General features: G+C 41.7%; 1 protein-coding gene across 1 annotated transcript in view; it reads right to left on the bottom strand.

Annotated features, from left to right (window-relative positions):
- Nucleotides 1–23,678, bottom strand: part of PLEKHA7 (pleckstrin homology domain containing A7) — a 194,695-nt gene extending 171,017 nt beyond the window's left edge. The window contains exon 1 of the mRNA XM_025205641.1: nucleotides 23,280–23,678. Within this exon, the coding sequence (XP_025061426.1) occupies nucleotides 23,280–23,359 (80 nt within the window). The 5' untranslated portion in view covers nucleotides 23,360–23,678. The remainder of the gene's footprint in view (nucleotides 1–23,279) is intronic.
- Between the last annotated feature and the right edge of the window lie 1,203 nt (nucleotides 23,679–24,881).

Raw genomic sequence — 24,881 nt, 5'->3', positions numbered from 1 at the left:
TGAAATAACATGTAATTCAGTCCAAAAAAATATATATGTGGAAAAAAAATCTGAAACTTGGAGATTCAACAAGGGGAAGATATTTAGGAAAATCACAATGCTAAGACAGACTATACTTGATCGAAAGAAGCAAAACGAATATTTGCAGTGCCGTTTTGGACAGAAGAAAAGTCACTACAGTTTTCAGTTGAGCAATAAGACTATAGTGTCTTATTGTCATTGATATTATATCTGAAATGCCATGTTCACCTCTGGACTCTCAATAGTATAAAGGTGTCAACAAATTGCCAAAAATCTAAAGAGCAGAAGCAAAAACTAAGGGACTGCATAGACTATTGTGCACCAAAAGGAATGAATTTCATGCATGGAACATAGCCACCTGCAACTATCTGAAACAAACCTATGTAATTATTAATGGCAATATAGTGAAGGACAACTAAAGGTAATAATATTTACAAAGGAACAGTTTATATGGATAACAGAAATCTTCACAAACACTCCAGTTTGTTATAAGTTAACAACTGTTGAACTGCATCCCAAAAGAGTTGGTTCATACCCTTTTTTTAAAAGAGAGAGAGAGAGAGAGAGAGAGAGAGAGAGAGAGAATGCACTAAATACATAATAATCCTGAGATGAAAGAAAGTGGTGCACAATAACTTAAGCCATCCCTCCTCCCAACATTTCATGTCTATATTTTTACATATTCTTGGTTATCTTGTATATTTTATACTGAGAGATCACCAATATTTCAATTGGAGGCTTGTAGATGCACTGGATGTACTAAGAAAGGATTACAGAAAGTGAACATACCATTCCCAGAAAACTCCACACCATTTCTGAAAATTTAAAATTTCACCCTCAATTAAAAAGGGCTAGGGAAAGTAGTGGGAGGATATCAATGCTTAGCCTCTGTACTTATGTTGTTCCTCTTTTATCTGCATTTATGGTCTGGCAATGCTCAATGCTCATTTTCTTTCCAAGCTACACGGTATTTCATAAAGGCATATGGCATTTGTACAATACAGCAAATTTTTCAAGAAGAACATAAAAGTTAGAATAAAAGTACTTTGAGGACATTCTGCATCTTTTAAAATATAATTGCTGAAGGACACTCAAGTGAATAATAACATATGGGCATGACCAGTATTTATTTCATTTGTATGGGCAATTGCATTATAGAAGCTGGTGTTCAAACGATATAGGGAATTTTATCACTAATTTTGATTAAACCAAATCTTGCAGAAGGATTAGATAGGTCTGGGGAATTATTCTGAGTCATCAGCTTGAACCCAACTCGGGTTAGTAAACACAGAAAGTCAGTCATCTAATGGTTGTATAAAAGCCTACCTACATAAAGCATTAATGTAATCAGTTCAGTTTCTTAAGGTAGTATCCACTAGGGCTGTGAAGCTTCGGTTGCTGATTCGATTTGGAAGAGATTTGGCCCAATATGGTGGCTGAATCTCTGACTCCAAATCGCATCAGGAGCCCCATTAATCTCTCCAAAATGAATCAGAAGCCTCCAATTCGATTCAGAGAGATTCAACAATTCGGACATAGACACAGCTTTATATGTTTTTTCTACATACCTCAAGGTACCAAGTGGCTTGTGAACACTGAGATGCTGGGGCAGATGTAGCATCCCACGGGAGCACAGCAGGGTCCCCAGCTCACTTGGCTTGGTTCGGTGACTGGTGCCTCCTGGGTCTGGGGGGGCACCCAGGATCCCCCCATGGCTTGTGGTCCACTTCTGGGTCCAACACCGAGCACATGGGGGGGGGGGGGGGGGGGGGGGGGGGGGGGGGGGGGGGCCTCCACTCCTGTGGGACGCTCCATCTGCCCTGCCATCTCAGCATTCACGAGCTGCGCCTGGTACCTTGAGGTATGTAGAAAAAACATATAAAGCTGTGTCTATGGCCAAATCACTGATTCTCCAAATCAGAATTGAATTTTCAGATTTGGATTCCAGCGAATCAAATCGGGACACTGATCCAAATCTGCGAATCAAATCACTGTCCCCCAAATCAGGCTGAACCCGAATCAAATATGGCCTGCTTTGCAAACCCCTAGTATCCACATCACAAATATTACAAGTGCTATCAGTTAGCAGGACCACAGCAAAAAGATCCAAGACCTTCTAGCCACAGTGACTGAAGTACCTTCCCCTATACTACGGTTGGTTTCTGAGAGCTGAAGTTGAGACATGATGTAAGAAAGACAAGTGTGCACTACTGCTGCCACAATATACATTTACTGTGAAAGTGTGGTGAATTGTGTTTCAACAATTAAAAAAAAATATGGATTTTTCTGGTGCATAACAAACAAAGTAGTCACAATTTAAGATGCATTTTAGGCAGGTATCAGAATTATGCCATTAGCTTTAAGAGCAGTAATAACCCATGGTAAAATGAAGTAATGCTTATATCATCTCTGCATTGTTTTTGTTTGCATACAGATTTATTTCTAAAATGTTTTAAACTTTCTCAATAGGTTGAATGAATTTAACTGCAGGTGGTCTCAGTCCTGTGGAAATCAACTGCGGCTTTATATCACGCAAAATGAGCTATTCCAGAAATTCACATACTTGAATAAAAAGACCATTATAAATCTGCACACTGCCTACAACCTGATGATTACTTGAAATCACACTATCCACATATATTTCAAATGTAAGACCACTGTTCCAAAAAGCCATTTTGCTGGCTATCACTGTGCAAATTTGACATACAGTACATCTATAAAGCCATACATACAGACACTACACTATTTATATAACCCAAAAATATCTTGTTTTAGTTCATGACTATTCTCTGCTTTGTTCTGAGAATCAAACATTGTTCATTAGAAATCTCAGGTTATATTTGTAGCATAAATCATTTTTATGATGGATTTTCGTATGCTTTTATCAAAAAGTTTACCTGTTTTGCAGAAACGAACCTAAATATTAACCACATTTTTAGAAAGTGATCCATTAAAAATGAACGAAAGATTTTTTGCTGAAATCTAAAAGCTCTTTTGTTTGGCAATATATCAAGGACTATCACACTTTGTACTGTGTATAGGACCATTCTGCTTCTATTGTTACACAACACTGAAAAACATTAACTGCAAAAAAACCCCAAAAAACGTGACTAAAGCCTGCAGGATTTTAGTATTTGGTTTTTGCTTTCAGAAACAAGAGCTTCCAGATAATACAGTAAGATTAAATTATTCTAATCTTATTATCCACTCCATATTCTAAGCAATTAACTTCTAAAGTCATTGTTACCTGATTCTCAGTAGAAATCTTGCAAGAAAGAAAAACACCTCACAACTCATGATGATCAGTGTGTTACACAGTAAAAAGAAGCAAACGCAAACCACAAAAAATATAAAAGGCAGAAGAATAGCTATAAAATCATGTACATTTTCAACTTCTGCTCATTTACCCTGAAGTTAATACTCTGTGACAAAAAAATACAAGCACAAACCTGCCTCTTTTCAATAAAGCAATAGTGAAAGAATGGAAAAAATTTGCAAAGTGCTTCCCATTCTTTGCATTTCTAATATTGAATTCACAATTTCCTTGCCCTTTTGTCCTGCAGAGGTATTTGCCTCAATAGTGCATTCATACATGTTCCATTTGTTTGCCTCCTTCTCCAGTAATCCCCTTTGGCCAACACATTCATGACTAAAGTGTAATTAATCTTATCCAGCATCAAAACAGACCTTCAAGGAATTAATTTAAAGGAACTGCAATATCAAGAACAGAACAGTTGTGAATGCTAATTTCCTCTAGATGTTTTCCCACAGTGGCTGACAGATTCAGTCATATATATATATATGAAAATAGATGACTACTAAATACATAACTATATATACATAGGCACTAATACTCAGAATTTTGATCTAGTGATTAACAATAGAGAACATACTGTTTGAAGCAGGGACTAATGACTGCCTTCATTTTTCTCCTATACAGTGCCACACACTACTAGTATTTAAATAATACCTTCCAAACACTGGTACAAGAAATAAAAACTGAATAACCCATCTAAATTCCACCTAGTGCCCCTTTTTAAAAAGTCCAAGTTAGACTTTAAGGCTAAGTACAGACAGTCAAAAAGCCCAAAGCTGAATTGATTCAATCTTCGCAGGTTAGTCAAAGCTGCGTAGATGGAACCGATAAGCAAATGAACAGACATCTATGTTTGATTCCAAAAATGTAGCCACATGCCTGCAGTGGCCCAGACCAGAAGCCAGGGGGTACTAGAGCATGCCTCCCTGCTGGGCAGAAGCACACAGCTTAGGATAAGGTTAGCCCGCCCATGGAGCAAGAGAGGGTTTACTGGGGAGATACAAAGCATCCTGGGATGCTGGTGGACTGTGAATTAACTTTTATCTGGAGGATGTCTGGGACAGAGGTTCAATAAACCAATTTAACCTAAATCAGTTACATTTGATACTACATCCATCCAGGTTTATCTTAAACCTGTTTCAGCCATTTTGAAAGCAGTTTACAGGTGAGTGTGGACCAGAGGTGGGCAAAATACAGCCTGTGGGCTGAATCTGGCCCACCAGCTGACTGGATCCAGCCTTTGGCTGCATCCATGGAGCTCTGTATGGGGCTGAACCCCACCTGCTCCTGCCAGGGCAGCTCATGCCACATTCCCAGCAGCCCCAGCCCCAGGCAGTGTGCAACTTCTGAAAGGGCTGCTCCCAGTGTGGCTGCAACAGGCCAGATGCAACTCTGCTCCACTCACCTCCAGCAGGAGCAGCCAGGCTAAAGCTTCCCCACCCCTGCCTACCTGCCCACCTGCCTGGAGTGGCACAGCAGAGGCAGAAGTGGGAGGAGGAGTGGTCACTGGAGGCAAGGGGAGCACAGCAGCACAGAGCCGGTTGCAGCCACACTGGAAACAGCCCCAGCAGAAGCTGCATATGCTGGCCAAGGCCAGCAGGGCTTTTCTACTCCCCTCACCTCCAGCTGCAGTTGCTGCTCTTGTGCCTGCCATGCCACTTCAGGCAGATGGACGGGAAGCTTCAGCCGGGTGGCTCCTGCCCAGTGCATGGAGCTCCAGCTGCTGGCTGGCTTCCTCGCATTCTGCCTGCCTGCAAGTGACCGCTCATTGTGCTGGGTTGGTGGGGTGGGTGGAAGGCAGCTGGGAGCTGGAGCTCCACATGGTTGGAGGATCTGCCCAATTGAAGTTTCCTGCCTGCGCACCCAGAGCAGTACTGCAGGGGCAGAAGCAGGAGCAGCATCCACAGCTGGAGGCAAGAGAAGCAGAACAGCCCTGCCAGCCTCAGCCAGCGCACAGCTTCCCAGTGTGGTTACAGCCAGCCGGGTGCTGTTGTGCTTCCTTCACCATCCAGTGACAAAGTGAGCCCAGCCAGCTGTAGCTGCACTGGGAACAGCTGCGTGCTGGCCAGGGCCAGGGCCAGGGCCAGCAGGAGAAGGTGGAAGTATGGCACTGGCTTCCCTGGGCAGGGCTTGGCCTCATGTGGAGCACTGCAGAGGCAGCCACTGACCAGGTAAGCTCTGTAACTTGTGTAAGCACCCTTAGTGCACTGAACGTCTGTTGTATTACAGATTTGAACCAGTTTCCAATCACTTATACTGGTTCATGAGCAATTTCTGTCCCTAGCCTAAGGGAAAAAACTGGAAGCTGGACAAGAAGCATTAATGTCAAGCAGGGTGCACCTACACAAGACGCTATTGTGCAGTAGTGTTGCCGGGCATTAACCCTGATGTGCCGCTGCAGCACAGTAATAACAAGCTACTGCACAACAACAAGCTACTGCTCATTGCTACTATGCAGTAGTATCTGAAAAAAAACTGTGGGGGGCAGTACTGCATTGTAACGCCAGTTACTGCGCAGTCATTTAGTACTTGGATATGCAAGTACTAAGTGACTGCGCAGTAACAACTGCACAGTCCGCCGCTTGTGTAAAAGCAGCCACAGTCACCTTGAATTCCTATAAGAGTTAAGTAACCTTCACTTCTTCAAAGGGCCTCTGCACATTCCTACTCTTGGGAGTCTGACAGGCAGTACTGCTCCCTCCAGACAGCAGGATGAGTATTTCTAGTTAGAGACTGATTCTAAGCCCTTCCAGAACAGAAACAAGTGTGCTCAGCACCTTTTGCAAAGCAGCATGTAGCCCAATTTTACAGGTGTTGGGATATGACTGCCTGATCTTTATTCTTTTCCCTGTAGAAGATATTCAGTCTAGATTTATACCTGCATTATGGGACCTACTTAAGGAAGTTGAGATGCATGGCTCAGTGAGATGGAACCTAAGGAAAAGTAATGGCAAGTTCATGCATAATATTTTTTTTTAACTGGTAGAGGAAATGGGGAACATTTACCTTTGGTTTCTAAAGTGAACTTTAGGAGCTAAGCATGTACTAGACCAAAGACTGGCATCAGTATAGGCTTGCTCACTGAAGGACAAAAATTCATTTAAACCCTTCTTTTTACTGCATCATGGTTAAACACACTTTTGTTTGACTATGGGATAAAAAGTTGAGATGGCCAAAAGTATAGTTGTACAGACAACGTGGAAAGTCCTAAAGATTTCAGGTAATTTCAAGCAATTTTTGATTGAACAGGAGCTGAGGCTTTGCTTATATTGCCCCTTTTGTGTGCAACCAACCATGTCTACATTGTTTCCCCAGCACTACCAAACATGCTACTAAAAAGGGATCTAAAAATGCCCTGGTCCCCTGCTCCCACTTGTACAAACCTGACTCAGAAAGGTATCAATGAAGCTGCTCCAGGGGCACTCTCAAGAACAGGTGTAGGCAAATGCCACCGGAGTAGCTAACCCACTGCATTTCCAGGTTTGGCACAAGCAAGCTGGAACAGGTGGGCAGGGTAGACTTGCAAGCAGCAACCTGGCCCCCTCAGCAGCACGAGACAATGTGGACTAACACAAAAAGAGAGCCCTTTCCCTTAAGAGCAGAACTGCTTCCTGCACTTTAATACAATTTCCTATACCTTTTCCAAAAAAAGGATACGGACCTTGCAAATGTATTAAAAACATATGGGCTTACAAGTAGACATAGATAAACTCTGTGTGAGATTCACCTTGATATTGTCCAGACTTGAACATGCAGAACAACCTTAGTTTTCCTCAGAATTTTCTAATTAGAAGAACTGAATTACTTCCCCAGTCTGACTGCCCACTCCTGCTCTGAAACAAAACTTTGATGTTTGGGATTGTCTTACTGCAATACATACATAGAAAAAAATGTCATTTAGTCCAGAATGGCCACTTAAGCTGACTGCATACAGTCCTTGCTGCAAGAAGAAAAAATAAAGGACAAATTCAGTGTACTATGCACCACCCCCCTACAGCTATGCCACTACTGGCTGGAAAGCGCTTTCTCCAATGAATCTTTCGGACACTCCTGTAGGATTGCAAATAATTCCTCATAAAATCACTGAATGCAGATGAGGAAAGAGAAAAGATTTTGGAATTTAGCAAGTCCTTATGCACAGAGTGCTGAGTTGGAGCTTTTACTTACAGAAATTCAGGGGACTGTTACTTAGCAGATTCTTGTCATGAACTTTCCAGCCTTTTCTGGGGTAAGTATGACCAACAGCTCTGCTAGACTCAATAGGGATCCAGCTAAGTTTGAATATCTAAACTCATATGTAGGTCTGGAAATTCAATAGGCTAGCATGCATGGCACAAGTAAAGGATCTCGACTTGGTTCTTTTGACACAAATAGTTTCTATAGTGTCTATTAGGCCAGGCCTCCTTTTGCCCCTGCCTTTCTTCAGTGATCTTTCAGCTTGAAAGGCTGAAATCCAGAACTGTCATAGTGCTCTTTAGTTTTGAGGCTCTATTCCTTAAGGCAGGGATATCAAACATGCAGCCTTTTGGCTGGATCCAGCCTGTGGAGGTGGGTCATCTGGGTCACAAAGCTTCTCTCTAGAATGATGATTCACCTGCAGATCTAGCCCACAGGGCATCTAGCCACCACGTAAGGCCTTGATTAATGTTGTCTTCCCCCTTACCCACAACAGCATTTCCATGTACAGATCAACAGCTGGGCAGTAACACTAACTCCCACATAATGGCTGTAGCAAATGTGGTCTGAATCACGTCTGCCTATCAGGGGGGGTACATGTCCCGCCATGCCCTCCCTACTCATCGCCTACACTCCCTGGATTTTCTTACTTTTCTTTTCTCTGCCTTTAAGCAACAAGGATGACCCCTCTTGTCTTTCAAGACGAAATCCCTGACCCAAACGACGCTATACCAAGTATATAGGTATGATGAACCTGAACCACTGTAATCACTACATATCCAGAAGAAATTGATAGCGCAGAAGCATCAAATGGATCACGATGTTTACAGAAAGGTTTCAAGCATGAACGAGATGGCCTTGGAATTAGAACAGAGTGAAAAATCCTTAATATGGCCTTGGGTCTCAATATAATCCTTTGTTCTGGCTCCATCTTTCAAGTCTTACAGGTAACCATTTGATTTTTAGTCTGCTGAACTGCATACTGCAGAACCTTAGAAGTATGGATCTTAAGGACTGGCTCTCTCAAAGGCCAACTTGTGTGTATTTAGGCATTTACATTCACAGACCGATCTTCACAGATTCATAGTAACCAGAATCTTACCCTTGGCTCCAGTCATAGACACCAACAGCTTTAATTGAACTTTATAAAATTTATTACAACTTTCATAGGTCAGAGCAGAGTCTTACCTGCAAGCACGTAAAGATTTCTGCATGTCAGAGCCAACAGGCTTAGACACTAATGATTCCTCCATCAGCAGAGCTTGGAGGCTATTAAAATGCTAGTATCTGCTTTTGTAGATAGAAAATGATGCATATATGCATATCACAAAATGAAAAGGTGATATAAATAAGACTAAGCAAAGTGTGTGTGTGTGTGTGTGTGTGTGTGTGTGTGCGCGCACACACGCGCAATCACAATAAGGCAAAAGGCATATGCTTTGAATCTCAGTTTCTTCCGGTCTTTGTTTATAGCAGGGGTCTGAAATTCACCTCCTGCCCCAGGATGGTTCAGGACGACAAGGCTCTTTACAGGCTGGATCCAGCCCAGGGCACAGGGTAGCTCTAAGCAGAAGCAGCAGGAGTTCTAACCACCACCATGTACCCCATGCTAGACCTAGTGCTGGTGTCACTAATATGTATTTTATGCTGAGACAATAGGTCCAGTAGGTAACATGGGGGCTAGGGACAGAAGTTATACATAAACCGGTTTAATCAGAAACTGGTTTAAACCTGTAACAGAACAGAAGCTCAGTGCACATAAACCAGTTTCTAAATGGCTGAAACTGGTTTAAGATAAACCTGGTTGAATGTAGGACCAGACTTAACTGATTTGGGTCAAACCAGTTTATGAAACTTCTGTCCCAGATCCCTTCCTGGTTCAAGTTAAAACATAGTCCCCCAGGATCCTAGCATGCTTTCCAGCCCTGGGCTGGGCTGTGTTGTCTGCTCTGGCAGAGAAGGGTTTGGGTGGGGGAAAGAGATAGGTATTGCTCCCGCTGCCAGCAAACCCCAGCTGTGGTCTGGGGCCAGGGAGGGGAGGTTAAACCTCACTTTCCCTGAGTACAGATCTGCCCGGCGCTGCTAAACTTACTGAAAGTTACTTCTGGCTGCCACTGTGGACTACAAAACCCAGAAGCACCTGGAAGCAGAAAGTCAAAGTGATGAGCAACGCTACAGAGTCCTGCTCCTGTGATTCTGGGCTGCAACTCCCAGAGACCTCAAGGGCAGCAGGAAGAAGAGCTGAACACACAGTCCATGCTGGCTAAGTGACAGAGAGCCATGTTCTAGCATCCCCTGGCTTCTGGCCTGAGCCACTGCAGGCATGTGGCTGCATTTCCTGAATCAAAAGTGAATGTATGTCCAGTTCTTTCTCAGTTTAATCTCTGCAGCTTAGACTAACCTGCAAAGACAATCAAATCAGCCTCAGGCTTTTTGACTGTTTGTACTTAGCCATGGTGGCAATGGCTCTGACTGGCTCGGGGCATCAGGTGGCAGCAGCATCAAGACCAGCAGCTAAGGAGTTGGGCCCATGGCAGAGGCTATGGGCAAAATGACAGGAGGGCAGGGCTGTGTCAGCACTCACTCACCCTTCAGCCACTGATCAACATGTCAATTGGAGCCCAAGGGCCCCAGGTTCTGCCGCACGCCATTCCCTCCTGGCCAGGCCCTGCAAATTCTGGTGGCCTGCTGGTAGCCCAGCAGGCTGGATACAGCAGCTCCAGAGGTCTTATGTTTGACACAATTGGGTTACAGTTTGTCAAGCCAAGAGTACCAAGATTCTCAGTTTAAAAAAAAAACAAAAACAAAAAAACCCAAGAAAATTATGAGAAAAAATGAAGAAAAGAAACCTTAACTAAAGCAGCAGCACAACAAAATTATCTGTTCTGATGAAGCAGGGGGTGGTTTGTAGTCTATCTGCTACTGCAGCTCAAAGGAACTAAAGCAGTGGCACACCTTGTGTTTCTTTTGTAGCTCAGCCTTCCAAGAGTCTAGAAAGGGCAATCAAATGGACAAAGCACATCAACATGCACTGCTTCTAGAATGTTCTACCAGTCCACCCAAGAATGAGAATGCATTTTTAATTGAAACATCCCTTCCCAATGCCTTTAATAATCCAAGTGCTGAAGCAGCACACTACGACATATGACAAGATTGTGAACATTACCTAGCCTATTTTGATTGCTCAAACACAAAGAAACCCAACATTCAACAGCTTCTTTAGTAGAAGAGACAGGGAAAGCTAGATTTGGAAACCAGAAAAACTATATTTAGTCAACTCAATGTTTAGCATAAGATGTCCTGAACTTTAAGGTGGCTTGACCCCTGTGAAGTTTTGGAACCTGAAATGTAGCAAATCATGAGCTAGCAGGGGTGGAGTGGGCAGAACAGAATGCAGTGCTAAGTACAAAAGAATGAATTCAAGTGCCATACAGAAAAGCAAAAGGAAAATTTACATTAGCAAACCCATGGCAAACTTAAAAAAAATTTCAGCCTTCTGAAAGAAGGCAGGCTTAGCAGACAGCAGCAATAAAGCCACAGGAGGGAAACACTTTGATATTGACTGAATAAAGTAAAAAGACTCTTGGCAGGTATTAATAGATCACCGCTGCTTTTCTTAATTCCAACAATTCTGAATTAAGATCTGAAAGTTACATGTTCTTTCAACAAGTTGATTGACTCAGGCCATAGTACTGAGTGTTCTATATTTAAAAAGATGTGGTATTGACCCATGCCAGCAAAAAGTAAGAGAGAATATAACACAGCCTATAATGTTTCTACATTAGGCTTTTATTATTATTATTTAAGAATGACCTTGAATACCCAATAAAGATTTCACTGCATCTTTTCAAGTAGCCATCCAAAAATCTATTGCTCTCTTATTATCATAGGGCAGAGCACAGAAATACAGGAAGACTGATGCTTTGTGGACATTTAAAAAAAATTCCAATTAAAATCCAACTAATCTATAATATGCATGCATTTCTTTCTCTTCAATAGCTTAGACAATTGCATAACATATTTTTGTGAATGATTTTTCTGCTTCTCTGACATACCATCTGCAAATCTCAACCTCTTACAGTATATGTATGCAAAAACAAAAGTACAATCAAACTGAACCAAAGAGTTCGAAACTAAAGACTATGCTCTCTACCTTACGTTTCTTGTTTTCCCCACAGGCTGATTCTGTTGCACTGGGGATCATTAGACAAACAATAAGAAAAATATGCTCACAGCTCCTCTTCAAAAGCATAAAAAGCAGCTAAAGCCAAACTGGGCTAGATAAAATGTAAAAATCTTGAAAATAAAGCAAAAAGCGGAATCATTCCAAGCTTCTGTTTAAAATGTACTGAATCATTTGATAGTCAAAGTACTAACTTCCATACTGTGATATACTATTTGAATTTTTACACCTGTCCTGAAATCTCTATTCTGATCAACATCAGATAGTGGATGAAAGAAAATACTACCCAGTCACTCTCATGACCTTGGAAGTGCGTGAAAAATAAGGATGGTCACTTGAATGTGATGCAATGGAACAAAAGATCCAAGAGAGATATTAAAGGGGAGACGAATATGATACATCAACAAATATCTAAGCATCTGTGTTTTCTAGAGATTAGAAGAGGGTAATATTGAGGTGAAGGAGTCCATAAGAGAAAGGTTACAATAATCAAACTGAGAGATGAGGGGTGAACACAAGGATGTTATAGAAAAGAAACATTACAGAGGAAGAAGCAGCAAAGTTTGGATACCACTTACATTTGGGGTAAAAGAGAGGACTGTCAAAGATTACTCCCCAGTAAAACACATTATTGTCAGTGATAGGAAGAATCATGATGCTGTCAAAATTCAGAGAGGTAATGGAGAGTGTTTGGAAAGAAACATCAGGAATTCAGTTTTTTTCCATAATGAAATTACACTGACTGCGATATCCATGCAATGTCAGACGTAACACTGGATAGAAAGAAGACAAAATTTGACCAACAATTCAGAATTCTGGTTGAAATTTAGTGGGAAAAAAATCAATATTTGGGCTGAAATAAAGGTCCACAAGCATGTACTTTTGCATTTGTGCCCCTCATTTGCCCACTAGTTTCCATGTCTTCTGGCTCACTTTTGGAGTGGAGAAGCCACCTTACTGAAAGGAGGGAGGAGTGTGATATTGTCACTAATACTTAATAAGAACCAGCAAGAAAAGTAAGGAGAGATACAGGGAGGTGTGGGTGGGAGGGAGGATAGTGTGAAAGTGGGAATGGGAAGGAATCTCTGCCGGTCTTTTGTTCCCTCCGATTTATGTTTCTTGCTGCTAGCTACAAGAGGCAAGCCATGGTCCATACTGACATGTTGGAGGAAAAAGACTAGTTAAGATTATTACCTTCTCCTCCCACATATTCTCTAAGGTCATAATTCTCTGTAATTAAAATCTCCTCCAGCGTAACAGTATGCCTTCAGTAAAGAATTTACTATTTCCCATTTGAAGTTCTGAGCAGATGACACCTTAAACAAAAAATAAAAAGCTGCTAAAAACCTTGCGACAATCGCCAGTACACTAGCAACAAAATAACACCTGTGCTACCTGTACTTGCAATCATTCGATCAAACTGTATATTACAGAAAAATGGACTTTGTTTCATGCACAGATTTTAGTTCAGGATTACCTCCAACGGCAGAGTGCAAGGAAGTGGAAGAATGAATTTAAAGTGATATCAAGAACTTTGATATACCAAAACAGATAATGTGAAATTTCAACTAAAAATGCTCAAAGTTAGGCTTGGTTTCTCCATATGAATGCCCATCACAAATATTTTTCATTTAGAAACATTCCTCACCTGAAATATAGGACCTGTCACAAATAACTAAATTTCAGCAATCAATCTCACGGTGGTCAAAATAAATGAAACGTAAAGAATGAGAGGCACTAAATATAAAAATCACAAATCAATTTAAATAATTCATCATGTCAATGGTTAGTTAATATTGCTACAAATTTAACACACATCATAGCATCTGTCAGAATCTCCCTATTATCAATTGATGTTAAAATACAATATTTTATGACATTTTAAAATATTCTCATATCTGAATTTCAATATGAACTTTGATTTAAGGTTGTACTTTTTAATTTGCAATATTATTAAAGGGCAAGCTGCAAATGATTTCCATGCAAGCTTCATACTTCTAATTTTGTTTAACCTGATCAGATGCGATTAGTTTCCAGACCATAGATTTTTCAAGGTCATGAACCAAATGCTGTACAAGTTACACTACTTTTCAGTTTCCTTTAACCTAGAGGTGGGCAAAATATAGCCCGGTGGCCAGATTGAGCCTGTCAAGGCATTTTATCCAGTCCACAGCAGATCCCTCAGTCCTGCCCAGCCCAGGCATGGGAGGTAGCCTGGGCCACAGTGTGCAGCAGGGCAGGGTGGTACAGAAGCCAGACACAGCTTCCCAGCTGTCCCCATGGTGTCAGCTCACTCTGCCCAGCTGATGCTGCCAGCATCTCTGCTGCTGGCAGCAGATCCAGCTCTGCTGCCCAGGCACCCTGGCCCATCCACCCCACACCCACTGTTAGAGGCATCAGACACAGCAGGTGGGCAGGTAGGGTCTCTATGGAGACCATGACCCCTAAAGACAGGGTGTGCTCAGCTGGATGGATGAGATGGAGGCAGGTAGGAAGCAGTGTCTGGGAGCAGGACAGGTGGGCAGACAAACTCATGGTCACATCCCATCCACCCTGCCCCACACCATGCCAGGTCAGCACCACCCTTCTCGACCCACAACAGCTCACCAAGACTCCTTAAGTGGCCCTCCAACCCAAATAACTGCCCAACCCAGCTTTAACCTGTGGAATGTATTAGCAGGGAATGTTTTCTTTATGTAAACTGCCATTAAGCATGCAACACTTTACAGTGATACTTGTAATATAGTTCCTTCTCTTTTGGGGGCATACAGTCATAGAATTAATCTGGAAATTTTGAAAAACTCAACATATAGGGTGTATGCAGACATTACACTTAGATCAACCTAACTAGGGTCCTAAAAATAGCCCTGCCCAGGCTATTTTTAGCTTTAGAGAGTTGGCAGTGCTGCTGCTGTGCCACCCAGCTCCTTTTCTCTTCTAGGCCAGCATGCTGCAGCTCCAAGCTGCTCAAATAGTGTTTGTGCACTCTTCGTTTCTAGTTAAGATGCATCACATAGCAGGTGGGATGATCTCTTGAGGTCCCTTCCAGCCTTACTTCTCTGTGATGATGGTAGGAAAAATGAAGAACAGAAGTAGACACCCTGCTTAACCTTATTAAACAGAGGGAGAGGTAGAAGGGGGAGAGGTAGAGGGGATTTACCACAATATTTAAAAAAAATATTCTTGCCTGATTCTACTTTTTCCAAGGTAAGCAATTGATAACGTTGCTACAAGAACAGTCACATTAGGCCATGCTTTAATCAACATCTCTCAGTTACACTGACTGTGTTTGATTTACCATGACAAATTTCAGGCAGTCTACTTTTGAAATCTGCTATATCTTTTTCCCCCCATTATTTTGGGATTGCAGAGAACAATCTGTTTTTAAAAGTGTAAACACTGCAAGCAAAAATGGTTCAACTGTGTTTTCAACTTCAATATTGCTTGTTATTTTTATTATATGAGGCTTTTTAATAGATATGTTCTATCAAAGCAAAGTAAGCACTAAAACTCTAATTGTGGGACAAAACAGAAAGAGGGGTTCTTTGCTTAAAAACAATCTTTTTATTTGCCAATGAAGAAATTTTATCAAATTTAAAAACTATTTTAATAAAAAACAGCCTACATGCAAAAAGCTTTAGTATTAAAGTATACAAAGCCATCTTGCTTAACTTCCCGTTTCCCCTCTCATTAAATCACACATTCACATATTCCTTTTCAGAAATAATAAAGTACCTAGTTAAATCTATAATAGCTTTCTTCACTAGAGCCCCTAAAGCAGAGCAAGAAAAAGGGAATACCTGGAAAAGTTTTAGCTCACTCTCATCTAAAAATATTTATGTACTTAAAAGCACAAGAATCCATTTTTGGCATTTTAAAATAAATACATTGTTTTGTAGGACTTAATAACATAAAACTACTACTAATTCCACACAAATGTTCTTTGTTGTGTAGGTTTATGTATCCTGTACAACAATGCTTATGTGCATCTCAACTCCTGGTCACTTTATTAAGAGGAAAAATAGTTGAGATGTACATAAACGTACAATTTCACACATTCTGCAACTACCAGATTTGGAAACAAGATTTCAAATGAAGCACTGAAAAAAAAGCTGCATCTCAATAAGGTATAGTGCTAACTATACTATAAAGCAATGGTGCCCAACTCATTGGGCCCACAGGACTCCCCAAGAGTCTGGATATTTGATGGTGGGACAAGCAGTGGTAATATTAATTGCTGCAGCTCTGGGAGCTATGGCAACTAGCACTGCCACCAGTCTCCTGCTACCAAATTTCCACACCTGTGTTGAGCCCCGAGGCTGGAAGATATGGTTCCACTGGTCGGATTAGGGCCACAGGAAAATGTTGCACCTTAGCCAAAAGACTGAATTAAACTGCTCAAAGATACAAAAAGTGTTACAAAACTGTTATTTATTATTATATTACTTTGGCAAGTGGGATATTTTATCCCCTTGTCTCATTGTCAAACATGTATTATTGATTGCTAGTGAAACCAGAAAACTGATTATCAATACTGGAAAACGAAACTAATCTCTTTATCTCTCTCTCGCTTGCTCTCAGTTCTAAAAAATCATGAATAACTACATTAGTGAAGCACAATGGTGAATTTCAGTGTTACAAAATGAGAAGGTATCTTTTAGTTACTTTTTTCCATTGTCTTATAGTTCAACTTCGTTTGTACTAGGCCCTGTTTGTAAACCTTGATGGCCAATCCTGACCCAGTGCCCCTCACTCCCAACCCACTGCCCTCTACCCCAAGGCCCTGCAATATGTGGGGCAAGGGAAGCCCCAAGCAGCCCCTTGCAGGCTGGAACTGTGCCAGCCTGCAAGGGAAAAGCCACGGTTTCCCACGTTTAGCTCCTTTAAAGGTGAATCTATTTTTAAAGTCTGTTGATCAATTTTTTAAATTTGTTCACAATCCTTTCGTATACTCTTAAGACCCATTTTTGTGTCACAACCCACAGGTTGAGAAACACCGTTATAGTTGGCAACTGCCATTTGGCTAAACTGATTGTTTTATACACTCTTTAATCCACATCGAGCTTGTCAGAGTCCACCATGAAGTGCAGTACTTCTTTCATTCCAAGTAAGAATATTGGCCCCTCACAACCAGGCTAGAATATGAATTGTGACAAAGACATCAGCTATACCTCCAACAAAGACAAAGAAGCTAAATGGCAACCTTCCTTCATTGAGGGAGTCTGCTATTGGTTAAGTCAGAATTTATTTCTAGACCTTGAGCTAGGCAAACAAGGTGGGGGACCCACCTTCAAAGGAACAGGAGCAGGAAAAAACAAATCTCTTTCAAATATGTACTCTGATATTGATTCTTCTCCCTTTTCCATTTGTAGTTATCAACTCCATGTTACCAGTTTGTCACTCTCTTACAAATGGGTTGCTTATTTGACATGATGATAAGGCAGGATATGGCCTATGTCTTTGCCGTTTAAAAAACAGCATGGACAAAACTGATTCACAGAATTAAAACCTTAGAGCCCCTTCTCCTGAGGCAGCCATCATTTTCCACTAAGTAGGGTTACCATATTTCCCGTTTCAAAACAGAGGACACCTGTCAGGGGGAGGTACTATGATTGTGGGGGGACAGTGATATAACTATGCCCTGTCCCTGCCACAGCCCTCCCCCGCCCCCAGCCCTGACAGTGCCCTTCACTCCTGACCCACAGCCCCTTGCTCCCCCCCAGCCCTGCTGCCCACATCACTCCCTGCTGCCCCCAAAGGACCTCCTCTACCCCCTTCCCCCATTGGAGGGGCAGACACCTCCCCAGCCTCCCTGCCCTCCTGCAGCCCCAATGCCAGCAAGCTTCTACCTCCCTCACACACCCATCCCCTCACACACCACATGCACACACTCCCCAAGCTCTGGCCTTACCTGCCTGCAGCTGCTAGGGCTGCATGCAGAGTACATGATGCCCCAGACTCCAATCATCCTACCCCCCCCCACCGCCCCAGACCCAAGCACAAGCCAGGAAGCTCCAGGGAAAACTTCAATGCTGAGCAAAGGCAGAGCAAAATCCCAGACATTTGTTGATATTTTAAAAAACTGCCTGAATGGAGATGGGAGAACCCATAAACAGACATGTCTGGGAAAACCTGGACATGTGGTAACCCTACCACTAAGGTCAGACAAATTAGTAGTAGTGCTTAACACTTCTGGCCCCAAAGGAATCCTGAGACAGGCAATACTCCTTTCCTTTAAAGCTGGCACGAGGCAACCTTGACTAGAGGTGGGATTCTGAGTCCAATAAATGTCTGATAGCACTTTGGGCTTAGTTAAATGAAAGAATAAAGCATCCCTGATAAGCCAAGAAATGTTATCATGCTCTGGATTTGATCCCTGAGAAGAGCTCAGGACTCTTGGCCATTTGGATAGAATATGGCCTTGCCTTCTTGTCATTGTTGCTAGCCCAGGGTCTTGGCAAGTAATACCTCAAATTCAGAATATGCTATGATTATCAGTGCTATTATGATACTATGATTATACCATAATAATATTATGACTGCAACAGGTCTTTTTTTGTTAACAAATATTCATTAATATTATGGAGGCACAGATACTGAAGCCAAGGCTGAGCTGAATTTGACACTTCCAGAAAGAATTCAAGCCCTCTTTTGCTATGTATGAAAAATATAAGTAGTGCATTTTCCTAGAATTACAGCTCTAGCCCATCTAGTACATAAATTTTCCGACAATATATGCATTAATCTTTAATTGATAATTTAAGATTAATTTGAAATAGGCTCTTCAAGAAATTAAGCACCAAAGTTGTTTTCTTTAATAACATTACTGTAGTTAAATCTCAACAAAATCTGAAGCAAAAGCAATATCTGAAAGTGATTTGCACTACTCTTCTAAACTAAAAGTTCAACCTTTTCTAAGGCTGACAAATAAGATCTCTCTCAGGAAAACAAGAAAACAATTTTGAAAAAGAGCAGTTTATCATCATTTATTTTCAATGGTACTAAGGTCATTAGATTCTCACAGCCAACATGGTTGGTCCAAGCTTGTCCTCTTAAGTACCTCCTGAGGGCAAAAAATACACTATTTTCCCTAAAGTAGTTTGTAACAAATGGGAGGTCACTGGCTTCTCTGCTACAGGCAGTCTGTGGTCTTCATCCAACTGAGGGAAATGAACAATGACAGTCAAAAAAGCACAATTTTTTTTTTGAGTTTCTGAGAAGGAAAAAGTTTTGTTCTCGAGTTTCCCTGAATTATGACCAGGAAAATCAAACAACCAAAGGTAATCAATAAATGTTTTCAATTACTACGCAATGTACCAAATCTAGTCACTAAGAAAACAAAAAGACAAAAACCCAGGTTTGCATTTGGGATCTGGGTGGACACCCCAGCAGCTTTGCATTACTAAAGTGTTAAAACAGCTTCAGAAACCCCAAGCTCAATTGGCCAGTATATTCTGACAGCTCCATGTGGTCTTAAATAGCTAGTACACGATAACAAATTTGTCCCTAAAAACTAAAATTAAATAAGTGGTTTAAGGCTACTTCTCAAATACTGGGACTATAAACTGCTAGCATTCTAAATGAGATCCTGTTTAGCATTCAGAAATTGAAAATATATATATCAGTATTTCACAGACCATAGATTCCGTGGAGAAAAGATTCCCTTTTCTTGATGTGCCAAGTGTAATGAATCCTCTAGTTGGGCTCCTAAAACACAACTTGAACCATAAGGAATTTGTAATTCATCTCAACATTCATCACCCAAATGCCTTTTACTCTGCTCTATAAAGATTCTGTAAATTGCAGTGTGGTTCAAGAGTTAAAGCCGAACTCCTGAGCAACACAAAGTTACCATTTACAGCTAGCTGGTCAGAAATCTGCCCCAATTCTGGTAGTCAATGATCTAGACCAGGGGTTGGCAAAATATGGCCCATAGGCTGGATCTGACCCGTGGAGGGACTCTGATCAGCCCAAAGCAGGTCCCTCAGTCCCACCTGGCTCAGGCGTCATCTGGCCCATGGCTACTTCCAGCCACACAGTGGGACTAGGGCGGCTCCTTCCAGTTGCTGCCACCAGCCCCAGCCTTGACCCCAGCCCTATGGAGACTGGTGGGGACTCATGTGCACAGCCCTGACCTTGTCCCGCCCCACACCAGATCTGGACCTGTCCTGGCAGGAGTGCACCAGCTCTGGATCAGCCAGGAACTGCATGCACAGCCCCAACCCCAGTCTGCCCTTAGCCCGCTCTGGACCATCCCACCCACGATAAGTGGCAGCGCCCAGGCAGAAGCTGCTGCCAGGCATGGAGGAAAAGCGGTTGATCGCCCTCACCTCTGCCAGACTGTTCTTGCTGTGGCTGCCTGCAGCCCACGCCTAGGCTGCCCTGTGGTTCCTCTCTGCCACCATCACCACTGCCACCAGCACCACATCCAGGCTCCCCAGTGGGACAGTGGTGGCAGTGGAAGGGAGCTGCTGGGGAGCCCAGGTATGAGCTCCAAACAGCCACAGCAAGTCGGGCCCGCCAGCGGTGAGGGGGGAGGCTGCTTTTCCCCCGCACCCAGCAGCAGCTTCTGCCCAGCCACAACTGCCCATTGTGGGTGGGTGGGGTCCAGAGCAGTTGCAGGGCAGGCCAAGGCCAGGGCTGTGAGTGCAGGTCCCAGCTGATCCGAAGCTGATCCCTTCTGGCCAGGGCGAGTCTGGCGCGGGTATGGGGTGGGCCAGGGCCCTGTGCTCAGCTCCTACTGCCCACTGGCATCAGCAGCAGTGGCAGGGGGGGGGCCCAAGGGCAGGGAGGAGCCACAGGGCCCACGGTCTCCAGGTTTGGTGATCTGTTATGGGGAGGGGGGTGCTGACCCGCCTGAAATAGCTCTCCAAAACTGCCTATGTGGCCCATAGGCCCAAATAATTGCCCACCCCTGGTCTAGAATCATTAATGTATCTTTGGCACCTAAGAGACTGCACAACTCTGAGGTGAGTTCAGTGACTGACAAGTCTGCTCTTCAGGGACAATGAAACTGCTACCAGAAGGATGAAGGTCATCTTTGTGAAGAGAAAAAGCAAAGCAAAACAACAACAAAAACTTTTTTTTAAGGGACAATCCAAAATCATGGGACAAACTACAGAAAATGTCACAAATCTCATCATCTTCTATTCTAAATCCAAGGCATACTCATTTGATTGAACCATTACAAACCTAAGCACATGGAACAATGTAGTCATTTTTATTAAAACATTCAGAATATAAAACCAAGAATCAAACCATACTACACACACACAGGTTTCCTCAGGGAAGAATATGAGCCACATTTAATAAGTACTGGTCATATTTGGCCAATCTGGAAGGTGCCCAGATAGTCAGGGCATGAGTGGTAAGAAACCTAAATATAACAGCATAACTGGAATCCAACTACACAGCCAAAGCTAATCTACATCGTTCCTTGGAAAGGGAATTGACAGTTTTAAACTCACTACCTTGAAACAAGAGAGCTGACACGTAGATGGTCTCCTAAATGCACACACATGCCTCCACACATATGCACAATCAACTTGACAGCCCTAGCTATTAAAAAGATTGACAATGTCTGTGTATTTGTAAGAAGCCCTTCTTGTGAGTGTTCCAAGAAAAACTTGGTTGCAAGTTGCAAAAGATGTAGTGAATTGTGGAGCTGAATTGGTGTTAAAACACATGCAAATACAATTTAATGGACCTCTTTAAAGGTGTTTTTATTATGTACAACAGTAACCTTTACATAAGGAATCAAACTTACAAAACAGCATCTGAATTCAAATACAGAGGAAATATATTACAAGGGGTAAGGTATTAGGAGTGAAAAGTCAAAGGTTCATGAAAAGGGGAATGAAATCCAGTGACTCAGTCTCCTTTTTCTCACTGTCACTAGTTATAGCGTTGAAAATTGATCAGCGGCACATTCATCACAATCACTATCACCCTTACAGTTTATACTAGATATTGGGTGAATCAGTCATTCCAATCAACAGGAACTGATAAATTTGCTCAACAGAATTATGACAAGGATGAGTGCATAGGCTGTACTCTGGGGAAAAAACAAAAGACTCTCCATTAACTGTTGTCTGTTAAATTTCTATCTCCCTTAATTACCAGATTTTCCATGCATGTAGCAAGAAAAGGTTAGAACCAAAGAGAAAGCTTGATAGCTTCTGCTAAATCTGGGCAGTGGAAGTAACTTCCCACCACCAGTGAGCCTTGTAAGTGTTCGATTCTAGTAATCAAGGTTCTTTGGGTAAATCTGATATCTTTTATTAGACCAACTCAACTAGTTGGAAAAATTCTTCTTAGCAAGTTTTTGGGTGCAAACACCCTTTGTCAGGCTGAGGAAGCAGTAGTTCTAATGTTCTGTCCTTGTGGCACCTTTAGCCATGGTAGATGTTAAGTGCTACAGAGGGATTTTCTGATGAGGCAGGAGAAAAGGGCAAAATATACAAGACACACTGGAACCATTTTTTAAAATCGCATAGGAAAGTGTTTAAACTTAATTTCTTCAACATATAAAATTGCACATGAACTAATCTTGTACTTATGAATTATGTTTATCATTACTCTTTATGAAACACTGATACCATCACGTGCAATCATATTTTATAGATAAATCTTTGCTGGGTAAATTTTCTGGGCATGAGCAAGTTAATAATTACCTTACTCTCCTACACCATTCTTCAAACACATTACTAAAAGATGAATAATAGCACAGAGCCTCCCAGTTCAACTCAGGTTTTCACTCCTTTTGTCATTCTTGCACCATAAAGAGGTAGGGAGTTCTGACTTAGACACAAAGATTACATTCCTTCCCTAAGGTGTGCCAGAAACCTGAGCTCTTTTAGCCACTGAAGACTAAGAAGTAACACATTTACTTCAATTGTTATACAGCATATTGCAGCCTTTTGACAGTACTAAGAGTGACTTAACATCCTTTTAAACTTCAGTCCTTTCAGTATTAAACCATTTTACAAGACTTTTGGTAAAAAAACAGTTGGATGCAAAAGATAACTACTAAAGCCTATTCACGACCATTTCACATATGCAATTTTTTTCTATAGGCTCTTCTGTTTTGTAAGCATAGCCACAATTGTGAATAAATTCCAAATATTCAGCACGCGCTTCACACCAAAAACATTTCATGTGATCAATATTTACTAGAAATCTATGTGAGAAGTCATAATTTTCAATGAGGTAAGAAACATCTCTCACCAGTAGATGACTGAAAGGCATGAACCATTTAGAAAAAAAAATCTATGGTTACAACTTCATTGTTCCAAGCTGCAGTGCTCTTGAAACATTTTTTGTCCTCCCTAGATTTCAAACAAAACCTTGACTACCATTCATATAACATCCTTGCTTAAAATGAAAACAGCTTAACATGATAACAGTTCAGTCACACTCAAAACCCTTCAAAATGTTTTTAATATTTCACTTCCTCATTCTTTAAGTTCGTACATTTTCAGACAACAAAGCAAATGATAATTGTCAATACAAAAATAGGCACTGCTGTACGGTTTTACATAACTAAACACATTAACAGAATGAAAACTTAAAACATGCACATACCTGTAAGATACCTGATAGAATGGATATCCTGGCAGAGGAACAGAGTTTGAAAAACCAAACGGACTTGACATTGCTTTCATATACTGTATCCACTTAAATTGGTTTCATGTTCCATATGCTAAGCCTTTACTAAAGAATTAAGTACAAACATCCATCTGTACACTTGTTCAGGACCTAACTGAAGAGAAACTGAATGCATATCGAAAGGTCTTAAAATTCTGACTGCATACAGACTGCCACTGCTTCCCTCTCAACTGCAAAATTCCTAAAAGCCAACACCCTCGTGACATCACATGCTACAAAATTACAAACATGCAATCATATCAGAAAAGAGAAGGAATAGTTTGTCTTTTCTAACTTGACATAAAAGCCTACAGTACATTTTTCCTTGCAAAGACCATGCGAGTAAAGCGAGAGAGAGAGAGAGAGAGAGAGAGAGAGAGAGAGAGAGAGAGAGAGAGAGAGAGAGAGAGAGAGAGAGAGAGAGAGAGAGACACCTGCTATCTTAAAGAGCAGCCTTGGTTTGGCAAGCAGCCAGCAACCAGCAGAACTTATTGCCAATGCTGCAAATCCCTCCTATCAGCTAATGAAGATCAAGACTGCAGGTGAAACATGATTTTAGCTCCATGACAAGAATTCCCTTGGAAATGCATACAATGCCTATGACCTTGAATTCCTATCTTTTTTTTAAATCTCAAAAAAGGATCAATTCAATGAAAAGCTACAGTTTATATCATCATTTTATCAACCACATCATCAGTGTCCCTATACATTTTAGCAGCATGAGAAATCACTGAGACTCTCCCTCTGCTAAAAAAAAGGAAAAACTCACAACTAAGCTAAACAGCAGAGGATTTTTTTTTTTTAAATCACAATAACATTCTTTAAACTACTGAACATATAAGCAAAATTAGTTGTCTTTTCATCAAATATTTGTTACTAAATTAAATTAAATACAAAGAATATTAAACAGTTACTACATTGTGGCAAAAAAGAATGCTACAAATATTTACTAGGGCATTAATTTACAATTTGGGGGGGGGGGGATGTTGGGAGGGTACTCCTTGAAGGAGAAAACAAAAGCCGAATTAAAAGAGAAGAAACAAATCAATGTTAGTAAAGCTCTTCACTGTGTCACCACAATGGTTATGCTCAGCATACTGAAACCATATAATAATATTTACATTACTTTTCATAAATAAGTTGTCTTATGGCTAGGGACAGACACTCAAAAAGCCTGAGCCTGAATTGATTCAATCTTTGCAGGCTAGTCTAACCTGGCTAGGCTAAACTAGTTTGTAACCAGACAGACATCCCAGAAATGTAGGTACATGCCTGCAGTGGCTCAGGCTACAAGCAGGGGAGTGCTAAAGCAGCCCTCCCTTCCCTTCCACACTGCTAAGCTGAGGGGGGGCATGGCCAGGCTCCAGCAGGACACTTGTTAGGGATCCCCTCCCCCATTGGGCAGCTGAGCAGGGAATTGATAATAGTGTTTGTCACCCCATCAGAAAACAAAGCCTCTCTCCATTAGTTCAAGCTCTTCTTAAATAGCTTTTCCAAGGAAGGAATCGGTCTCCCACAGCACACACCAAAGCTGCATGC

Source organism: Alligator sinensis, unplaced genomic scaffold (genome assembly GCF_000455745.1).
Source record: "Alligator sinensis unplaced genomic scaffold, ASM45574v1 scaffold447_1, whole genome shotgun sequence".
Taxonomy (NCBI): Eukaryota; Metazoa; Chordata; order Crocodylia; family Alligatoridae; genus Alligator; species Alligator sinensis.
The sequence above is the reverse complement of the archived record's forward strand: the minus strand, read 5'-3'. Positions and strand labels throughout refer to the sequence as shown.